This window comes from Pteropus vampyrus, unplaced genomic scaffold, assembly GCF_000151845.1.
Source record: "Pteropus vampyrus isolate Shadow unplaced genomic scaffold, Pvam_2.0 Scaffold167, whole genome shotgun sequence".
In the NCBI taxonomy this organism is placed as follows: domain Eukaryota; kingdom Metazoa; phylum Chordata; class Mammalia; order Chiroptera; family Pteropodidae; genus Pteropus; species Pteropus vampyrus.
This window is the reverse complement of record NW_011888948.1, coordinates 3525454-3537171: the sequence shown is the minus strand read 5'-3', so window position 1 is coordinate 3537171 and position 11718 is coordinate 3525454. Positions and strand designations below refer to the sequence as shown.

General features: G+C 32.3%; 1 protein-coding gene and 1 pseudogene across 1 annotated transcript in view; both read right to left on the bottom strand.

Annotated features, from left to right (window-relative positions):
- Nucleotides 1-1236: 1236 nt before the first annotated feature.
- On the bottom strand, nucleotides 1237-1352 carry LOC111745877 (annotated as a pseudogene).
- A 1108-nt stretch (nucleotides 1353-2460) lies between these two features.
- Nucleotides 2461-11718, bottom strand: part of MRPS31 (mitochondrial ribosomal protein S31) — a 43473-nt gene continuing 34215 nt past the window's right edge. Inside the window, exon 7 of the mRNA XM_011370363.2 lies at nucleotides 2461-2769. Within this exon, the coding sequence (XP_011368665.1) occupies nucleotides 2540-2769 (230 nt within the window). The 3' untranslated portion in view covers nucleotides 2461-2539. The remainder of the gene's footprint in view (nucleotides 2770-11718) is intronic.

Below are 11718 nucleotides of genomic sequence, written 5' to 3'. Positions count from 1 at the left end.
CATTCTTTTTCTAATATCTTAAGGTAGTGAGCTTACCTCGTTAAATAACAGCCTTTTTTAACATTATTTTCCTCTAATTATGTTAGCTGCAACCTATGTTTTGATTCATAGTGTCTAGTTCTGAAGATTTTTTTTCTTTGAATAAAAAGTGTTAATTTCTGAACATATGGGGTCTTTCTTGTTAACTTTCAGTTTAGTCTCTAACTTCATTGCAGTGTAATCAGAGAACATGCTCTGTGTTCTGCTGAAATTTGTTCAAATTTGTGCTTTTTGGCCAATTTTGTGATCAATTTTTATAAATGTGCATGCTTGAAAGGAATACATTTAAAGCTATTTTGATGAAATGATCTAAAAATGTCTATTAGGTCAAATTGTTAATTAGCTATATCAAAGCTTCTGATCTGTTTGTTTAACTCATCAATTATGTTAAAATATCTCACCATAATGGTATTGTCTATTTTTTTATATGTCAATTATTGCCTTATATATTTTGAATCCATGTTACTTGGTGCATACCAGTTTAGAGTTGTTTTAGATTCCAGATAGTTTTTTTTTGTTATCTTTTATCTTTAATAATATCTTTCAGGCTTTTTTCTGATTTCTTTTAACATTTGTTAGATATATTTTTTCCCTTTTACTTTCAACCTTTTGGTAGTCTCATTTTAGTTGTGCCTTTGGAAAACAGCATATCACTTGGTATTTTTTAAAAAATCCATCCTGACATGTCCTATTATTTTCACTTATTTTAATCAATCCCATATGATTATTTAGAATTAACTTACATATACATCACTTCCTTTGCTATTTCTTGTATTTAAGACCTCAAATTTGAGATGATTTCTCTTTTGTCTGATGTACATCTTTAGTAGTTTATTAATGATCTACTACTGGTAGCCAACTGTTTTTTTATCTGACAAATTTAGCCCTTATCTTTGAAAGATATTTTGTATTTTGTCCCTCTCTCCCACTAGTATGGCATGAGAAAAAATAACCAAAACAAAGGCAAGAAAGAATAGTAAGGGTACACAAAAAAAGGTACTGAAATAAATCCAAATATATTGATAACTATAAATGAAATACCCAAATTAAAATATAAAATTTTAAGTGTTCCAGTGTACCTGAAAAGAATGTATTCTGCTGCCATTGGGCAGTTTCTATATATGACCAAGAGATAACAATTTAACTGTGAATTGCTGTCTTTCATAAATTTTTATTTTATTATTATTTTATTATTTATGCCTACAGCACTTGGTCTTCCTAGGTGGTCTCCCATCCAAGTACTAACCAGGCCTGACCCTGCTTAGCTTCAGAGATCAGACATCGGGCTTGTTCAGGGTGGTATGGCCGTAGACCATGCACTATGGCTCCACTGGGGCGTGAACTCAAGACCTTCTGCGTGTAAAGCAGACGCGCTTAATGCTACACTATGGAACCACATTCTTTCATAAATTAAAAATTCTCACCTATTAACTATCCAAAGATAGCTTCTGACCCATTTCTTTCCTCTTCTTATGAAAATTTGATTGTACAAATATTACTTTTACACTAATTTTTATCCTTCTTCCATACTTTTGTTTTTTGCTTCTCTCTGCTGCACGTGAGAAATTTCTCCAAATCTATTTTCCGGTGTCTAATCTGTTGTTAAACTCCTTCACCAAATTTTTTCTTCAAATCCGTTTGAACACTTCTACAGTCTTCTGCTGTGTATTTCATTCAAAGTTACACATATTTTATATTCTGAATATGATAAGCCCAATATTTAAAGGCTTTACAAGTTTTAGTCTGTTGTCTGTTACTTCTGCTGGTGTGCTTCATAGTGCTTTGTTTCCTTATGTGTTTTATAACAGGAAGCCTGGGTTTCTGATGGGGTTTCGTTTGCTTGTGTCAGGGGCCGGAAGCACTAGTAGCCTGGAGCAACTGTAAACTAAATTCTTGCTTTTGAGGGGTTTTTTTTTTGGAATTCTCAATCATTTGAGTGAATCTGAATCACAATGCCAAACACCATAATAGAAAATAAATACTTCTAACTTTGGCATTAAGACCTAACGCCAAGAAGAAATTAGAATAAGCCCTTTATTTCTATAAGGGTACTTCTTTACAGTAATGTAGACTTAGGCAAGGATAGTTAATTTAATGTGAAATAAATAAAAATATAAATGTGCACATATGTAAATATAGAAAGATATATATGCATATAAATCCGTCTATAAATCATCTCAACTGGTATAGCCCTCTGATGTCATCATATACATGACTAATTGTATTTCAATGAAGTATGGTCATTGAATGAAAAAAAGGTTAGAGAAAGTTGTTTTAAACATTACTAATTCAAAGCTATTCTTTTTTAAAAGAATTACTAGTTGAATCTATGAATGCTGATCATTTCGTGCAAGGATATTTTTCAGTTACCATTAAATATTTTTAAATAATCTGACATATCATTCAAATAAGATGCAATAATTAATACGATATAGGAAAATTATTTTATTTAGTTATAATACCAATCTCTAACAGCTTGAAATAAAATTTTCTATGGACTTCAATTGAACTGTATGCCACTTTCTTTTAGAATGTCCTGTTTTTCATTGAAATAATTTCTAAACCATTCAATGTGTTCCACTTTCTGTTTAACACTCAGATATGGGTTTTTGGAAAGGCCACAGGTCACCAGCTCCATGAAGTGGCGAATTGGTCCTTGTTTGGGAAAATCTTCCAAGTATTTATCCAGAAATATATGTTCATGAAATTCTGAACCATCATCATCAAAACCTAGGAAATAAGACAAAATACATTTACAATTTAAAACCTACATCACAAAATTAATATTAATGAGGTAATATAGCATTATAGTTAAAGGCATAAACTTTAAAGTCAGACTTAGATTTGCCCACCTATTTAATAACTGTGTGACTGGGCAAATTAATTTCTCTGAGCATCAGTTTCCTCAGGCATAAAATGATTAAAACAACACCTTCTTGGGGATTTTGTAAAGATTAAATAGATGCAAAGCTTATAAAGCTTTTACAATGCTTATTATACTAATGTTCAAAGTGCAGCAGCAATTACTGCTCATAAATATTTTAATATCTAAAGCAACCACTAAAGAAACTATATAAGCTATACTAAAAAAAATACGTAAATAACATAAGATGGAATTCTAAAATATGTTCAAGCAGCCCACGGGAAGCCAAGACAGAGGAATGACAAACATAGAAAATGAACATAAAACAAATAATAAAATGGGACACTTAAGTCCTAACACACCAATAATTAAATGTAAATGGTCTAGAAAAGAAGATTGGCAGAGTGATAGAAAAACATGATTCAACTATATGCAATCTATAAGAAACTCACTTCAAACACAACATACATCGGTCGAAAGTAAAAGAATGGAGAAAGATATATCTTTTTAATACTATTTTTTTTTTACTTTAAATAATCTATTTTTAAGTAGCAGGCTTCAAAGGTGAGTTCCTAATCCTTAAAATACAGCTATTTATGATGCAATTATGAGTGATCAACTTTCTCTGAGCTTAACTGTAATTCAACAAATGCAGTTTGCTAACCAATGAACTATACTCTTTGTTGCACAGTAAACCACCTCTCATCTTTCAGCAAGAAAAAACACTAAATCTGAATAGTAAAGACATCACCCAAAGAATTAGGTTTTCTTTAAATATTTCTCTGGGGGAAGGGACTTACTCAATTAGATGTCTTTTATTATTTTTTTAAACTTATGCCATAAATTCATAGGGAATGGGCTCCAGCAGCTCAGGTTCCTTTTCCATTAGTTCTCATAAAATGTGCTTCTCTGGGTGGAGTGGGCTGGCACTTCAGTTGAACCCAGGTACCTTTCTCTTTAGCTTCCTTCTTTTTTGATCATTTTCCTTCACACATTTCAGGAAACGATATCGGCTCTTAAGAGTGCTTAATATGTTCAATATGTGCATGACTTTTTTTGGCAAGAATCTTGTCCTTAACTTGTTTGTTTACAACAATGCCAACCACGTGCTGGGTAACACTGTAGACCCTTCGAGTTTTGCCATGGTAGCGCTTGTGAGGCATTCCTTTTTGAACAGTGCCCATTCTCTTGATGTTTATAATATCACCTTTCTTGTAGATTAGCATGTTTGTGGCCAAAGGAACAGCTCCATGTTTTCTAAAAGGCCTAGAGAACATATAGTGGGTGCCTCTTCTCCTTCCCTTTGTTGGTAATTTTGGTGAGTTACTGGAAGATGATGGTTCCGGACTGAAAGGCACTAATATTAATTTTCTTTAAAAAAGAAAGCATGAGTGGCCATATGAATATCAGATAAAGCAAACTTCAGGGCAAAGAAAATTACTAGGAAGAAAAAGTAACATTACATAATAAAAAGATAAATCCACGAAAAAGACATAGCATCTGAATTACGTATGCACCAAACAATAGACTTCCTGAATAAATGAAAGAAAAACTGATAGAAATAAAGAAATAGAAAAATCAACAATTATAAATAGGTAATTCGATATCCCACTGTCAGCAATTGAGAGAATTACCAGGTAAAAAATTAGCAAAGATACAGAAGAACTGAACAACTAATAGGATCAAACAGATGTCTATAGAACACTCTACCAAACTACGGCAGAATAGAAATTCTTTTCAAGCAACCATGAAACATCCACCTAGCTAAACCATACCCTGGGTCACAAATTTCAACACATTTAAAATAACTGAAATAATACACAGTATGTTCTCGGATCATAATGGAATCAAACTAGAAGTCATTAACAGAAAGACAACAGGAAATCACAGGAAATCTTCAAACAGTTGGAAATTAATATGGTTATAAAAAATTAATAGGTCAGAGAAAATCTAAAAAGAAAAGTTCAAAAACAAATAGAAGTGAATGAAAATGAAAACGCAACAAAGCAAAATTTGTAGGACACAGCTAAAACACTGCTGGTCAGGAAATATACAGCACTAAATGCATACAAAAGAGGAAAAGTCTCAAATAATCTAAGCTCTCACCTCAAGAACCTAGTAAAAGAACAAAATAATCCCAAAGCAAGCAAAAGGAAGGAAATAATAAAGATAATATCAGGAATCAATAAAATGGAGAATAGGAAAACAGAGAAAAATCAATGAAACCAATACCTGGTTCTTAAAAAAATCAGTAAAATTGATAAATCTCTAGCAATCTGATAAAGAAAAAAGGAGAGAAGGCACCAACCACCAATATTAGGAATGAAAAAAGGGTTGTCATTATACATCTTGAAATCAGTAAAGGGATAGTAAAGGAATACCACCAATAACTGTACACTTACAAATTCAACTTGAAAAAGCGGACAATTTAAAAAAATCCAATGTAACTACCAAAACTCAAACAAAATAGACAACAGTCTTATAGCTATTAAAGAAATAGGATGTGTAATTTAAAAGTTCTCAAAAAGAAATCCATAGGCCTCGATCACCTCACTTGAGAATTTTATCAAACATTTAAAGAAAATTTAACACCAATTTTACACAATAACTTCCACAAAAAGGACACTTCCTAACTCATTTTATGAAACCAGTAATAATTACCTGGTTATCAATAATAAAGACATGGGGGTGGGGAGAGAGGGAGAGAGGGAGGGCGCACATATGCATGCACAATACGAACCGGTATCTCTCATGAATTAGAGGCAAAAAACCTTTTTAGAAATTAGCAAATAAATCTAACAGTGTATAAAAAGACTAATACACAAATATCAAGTGGGATTTATTAAAGCTGTGAAAGGCTGGTTCAGTATTTGAAAATCAATATAATACACCACGTTAACAGGTAAAAGAAGAAAATCAGATGATCCAATACTCATTTTGATAAAAATTCTTACCTCACACTTCATCTCATCACATAGGCATTGTATCATCTCACATCACCAGAATGGTGAGTACATACAATAAGATTTTTTCAGAGATAATAATCATATTAACTTTTATTACAGTATACTGCTGAACTGTTCTATTTAATTATTAGTTATTGTTAACCTCTTACTGTGCCTAATTTATAAATTAAACTTTATCATAGGTATATATGTATAGGAAAAAATATAGTCTATACAGGGTTCAGTACAATCTGTAGTTTCAAGCATCTGCTGGAGGTCTTGGAACACATCCTCCACAGATGTGGGGGACTACTATACCAGTGAAATTAGGAGTAGAGATGAGGAACAAAAAAACCAGCATTAATTAAAACTGGTTTAGGGAATAGTTAGATCTCTCATATCCCATCTTCCATATGTACCTCTAGATGACTACACCATGCATTCCCAAAGATAGACAGTTTACTTTTTGGAGAAATTAAAATGAAAAAAGAAACGTCACTGAATTGGTAAGAGGGAAATTAAGTGAAAGCCTGTATTCTAAATGGTGAGACCACCCTACCCACAAAGCCTTTCCTCCACAGTTCTCAGAGCACAGCCAAGGCCTAAAGCCTCAAGTCAGGCAGGTGGAAACTGTCTCACTGGAGTCAATGAAAAGAACAATAAATATTGGGTTGTCATGGTCCCCAAACTGGCTCCTTCCAAATTCCTCTGAAACGAAGCCCAACAGTTTACAAGTCCCACCCATGCACACAAATTCAAAAACAGCTTTTTATGTTTGGATGAACAAACATCCAAAGAACAGCAGACATTTTAGGAAAGTCTCTAATATAAGTGACAAACACCTCGGCAGAAACTGATACCCACCTGTCAAAATCCATTTTCCCCTTTTATCATAGTATAAGAAGTAAAAACCTGTCTGTGCATGTTCAGCAACATTACATTTTCCAGCTCCCCTTTGGGTTAGGCGTGGCCACATAATTAAATTTTCACCAATGGAATATGAACAGAAATGACGTGTGACATTATCAGGACAGAACCTTTAAGATAGTGGAATTGCTTACACTATTCCCTTTTTTCCCCTTCTTATAAGCCTGAGCACAACGTTCCAGTGACTCATCTTTAATCACACACATGAGGAAAACACCCTATGGGAGAAAAGATAGTAAAATGGAAGAAACTTGGATCCTTGAATAACTGCACAGCACGGCTGCTTACTGATCTGGAACTTGAACTGTACACCAAAAAAAATTCTATTCTGATGAACCATCACATATGGAGACTCAATGAAACATCAGCTAGTGTTAAACAATGCAAACTCTGAAACAAAAAGAAACTTTGAGAAAACAAAAAAATTTGAGTAGCAGGGAAAAAAATCTAATACCAAGAATAACAATTTTTAAAGAGGAGGGTTTAAAGGTTAAAAATATGATAGGAGAAACAAATCCTAAGAGAAAGGTCGTAAGATAAAGTTGAGGAATGTTCCCAGAGCATAAAACACGAAGAGAGAGAGAGCAGAGAGAGAGAGAGACTAGGAAGGCTTTTATTATCAAATAATAAAAGAAAATTTCTCCACAACCGAAAAATAAAGTTCCCAGATTAAAGGACCCAGTGGTGCCTAGAGCCATGATTTTAAACAAATAATATCCCTTACTAAAGATTATCATTCTGAAACTTATAAATACTATAGTCATACTAATATAATTAACAAAGATCTAACAAAAATTATGATGTATCTATATTGAGAGGATGAGGAAAAGACATACACATTAGATAATATCTAAAGTGGATAGAAGTATTAAGCATATAATTTAGAAATGTAAATAATAAAATAGAGCAAAAAGATTGAAAGAGGTTGGCTTTGAGTACAGGTGATAAAAAGAATTGCTTTATATTATAGCTTTATATTAAACTACAAAATTACTATGATATAAAAATCAAATTAATTTAAAAAGAAAGAGATAAATTGGGAGACAATATTTCCAACTATAAGAGATGAAGGATTGAGTCTACAATGTATCAAGTTCCTACAAACTGATAAAATAACCCAAAAGAAAACTTCAAAGGATATGAAGATGTAAGTCACAGAACAAATACAAAATAGCCAATACACAAAAAGATGCACAATCTGGTTAGCAATCAGGGGAATGGAAATAAAAATACCAATGATGCCACTTTTGGCCTTGAACATTTCAAAGATTAATATTCGACATTAGGTAAAGTGTGTAGAAATAGAATTTTCATATAGTTGGTTGGAAGATCAATGGGCTGTTTAGAAGAGAATGTATCAATATTTATTGCAATTTAAAATATACTTATTATTTGACCCTTCTAGGAATTAAAAGTACTCAAACATGTACGGAAGGACATATATAAAAGGATTTACTACAACTCCATCTATCAACAGAAGGGTAAAATATTTACATTGCATACAATGACATACTATAGAACTATTAAATAAATATAATATAGTTCTATTTTATAAAACTATTAAAACAATTAAAATTGATCTCTATGTTGTGACACGGAAATGTTTTCAAGACATGGTGCTAAGCAAAAAAAAAAAATGCTGGAAAATATATGTATAGTCCCATGTAGGTCAAAACAAAACAAATAAATATGTAACTGCCATTTAAAGTGGACTGTGAGGACACATATCAAACTACTGACAATGCTTGTTTCAAGAAAAGGGAAGAGAACTGAGAGGTATACTCCCTATTCTTTCATATTATTTGACTTTTTTGCAAGTAAACTTTCATATGTTTATGAAATTTAAAATACCTTTTTAATAAACAAGAGAAACACACAGGAAGGAAATCCCATATGGTATGCAATCAGCTAAGGTGACAAGTTAATTCTGTCTCATTCTACTTTAAATACTACTGAATGCAATTAAATATTACTGAATACACCTAAAAATATGGTGCAACAAATAATGAGTAAAATCCAGTTGATAGTAATGACCAATTATTTGCATTTTTTAATTTTTATTTTTCGATTACAGTTGACATTCAATATTAGTTTCAGGTGTACAGCATAGTGGTTAGACATTCATATAACTTACAAAGTGATCCCTTCAATAAGTCTAGTACCCAATGGCATCATACATAGTTATTACAATATTATTGACTGTATTCCCTATGCTGTACTTTACATCCCTGTGACTATGTAGTAACTACCAATTTGTACTTCTTAATCCCTTTATCTTTTTCACCCAGCCCCCAACCCATCTGGCAACCATCAGTTTGTTCTCTGTATCTATGAGTCTGTCTCTGTTTTGTTTGTTCATCTGTTCTTTAGATGCCACGTATAAGTGAAGTCATCAGGTATTTGTTTTTGTCTGACTTAGTTCACTTAGTATAATACTCTCTAGATCCATCGATGTTGTTGCAAATGGTTAAGATTTGATTCTTTTTTATGGCTGAGTAATATTCCATTGTACCACACCTTCTTTGTCCAATCAAATGGCCAATTATTTTCACATATTATACCACTGACGTGAATTCAGTCACTTTCACTCTCAATTGTTTTCACTTCTATTTATTGTCAAAACTATTATTTCTTTTCCTGTCAGAACTTTGAGGCTCTTGTTCATAGGCCATCATCTCATCTAAAACAACCAACAGATTGTTTCAGAAAACACATACCTAATAATCTTTATGGCTGCCCTCATTTTCTTTATGCTACACCCTCCCCCATAACAAGAGAGCCCTCTTTAGAGTTTTATGGTAATTTTGAACTTCCTAACTATTCTTGCTAGCTCATATTACAACACATGTTTTTTAGATACCCTAGCAAAAGACAGCACCCCAGAAGTAAAAAAGTTTAAACCAACTGAATAATAAAAACAAAAATGTGATTAACATTCATGACTTAGCCTTTTTGCCCACTGAAGCGTGTAAATGAGAATTACTCTTGGAGAGCATTTCCAAAATATCCTTAATTTGGTGACATATATATATATATGTCACCAAATTAAGGATATTTTGGAAATGCTCTCCAAGAGTAATTCTCATTTACACGCTTCAGTGGGCAAAAAGGCTAAGTCATGAATGTTAATCACATTTTTGTTTTTATTATTCAGTTGGTTTAAACTTTTTTACTTCTGGGGTGCTGTCTTTTGCTAGGGTATCTAAAAAACATGTGTTGTAATATGAGCTAGCAAGAATAGTTAGGAAGTTCAAAATTACCATAAAACTCTAAAGAGGGCTCTCTTGTTATGGGGGAGGGTGTAGCATAAAGAAAATGAGGGCAGCCATAAAGATTATTAGGTATGTGTTTTCTGAAACAATCTGTTGGTTGTTTTAGATGAGATGATGGCCTATGAACAAGAGCCTCAAAGTTCTGACAGGAAAAGAAATAATAGTTTTGACAATAAATAGAAGTGAAAACAATTGAGAGTGAAAGTGACTGAATTCACGTCAGTGGTATAATATGTGAAAATAATTGGCCATTTGATTGGACAAAGAAGGTGTGGTACAATGGAATATTACTCAGCCATAAAAAAGAATCAAATCTTAACCATTTGCAACAACATCGATGGATCTAGAGAGTATTATACTAAGTGAACTAAGTCAGACAAAAACAAATACCTGATGACTTCACTTATACGTGGCATCTAAAGAACAGATGAACAAACAAAACAGAGACAGACTCATAGATACAGAGAACAAACTGATGGTTGCCAGATGGGTTGGGGGCTGGGTGAAAAAGATAAAGGGATTAAGAAGTACAAATTGGTAGTTACTACATAGTCACAGGGATGTAAAGTACAGCATAGGGAATACAGTCAATAATATTGTAATAACTATGTATGATGCCATTGGGTACTAGACTTATTGAAGGGATCACTTTGTAAGTTATATGAATGTCTAACCACTATGCTGTACACCTGAAACTAATATTGAATGTCAACTGTAATCGAAAAATAAAAATTAAAAAATGCAAATAATTGGTCATTACTATCAACTGGATTTTACTCATTATTTGTTGCACCATATTTTTAGGTGTATTCAGTAATATTTAATTGCATTCAGTAGTATTTAAAGTAGAATGAGACAGAATTAACTTGTCACCTTAGCTGATTGCATACCATATGGGATTTCCTTCCTGTGTGTTTCTCTTGTTTATTAAAAAGGTATTTTAAATTTCATAAACATATGAAAGTTTACTTGCAAAAAAGTCAAATAATATGAAAGAATAGGGAGTATACCTCTCAGTTCTCTTCCCTTTTCTTGAAACAAGCATTGTCAGTAGTTTGATATGTGTCCTCACAGTCCACTTTAAATGGCAGTTACATATTTATTTGTTTTGTTTTGACCTACATGGGACTATACATATATTTTCCAGCATTTTTTTTTTTTGCTTAGCACCATGTCTTGAAAACATTTCCGTGTCACAACATAGAGATCAATTTTAATTGTTTTAATAGTTTTATAAAATAGAACTATATTATATTTATTTAATAGTTCTATAGTATGTCATTGTATGCAATGTAAATATTTTACCCTTCTGTTGATAGATGGAGTTGTAGTAAATCCTTTTATATATGTCCTTCCGTACATGTTTGAGTACTTTTAATTCCTAGAAGGGTCAAATAATAAGTATATTTTAAATTGCAATAAATATTGATACATTCTCTTCTAAACAGCCCATTGATCTTCCAACCAACTATATGAAAATTCTATTTCTACACACTTTACCTAATGTCGAATATTAATCTTTGAAATGTTCAAGGCCAAAAGTGGCATCATTGGTATTTTTATTTCCATTCCCCTGATTGCTAACCAGATTGTGCATCTTTTTGTGTATTGGCTATTTTGTATTTGTTCTGTGACTTACATCTTCATATCCTTTGAAGTTTTCTTTTGGGTT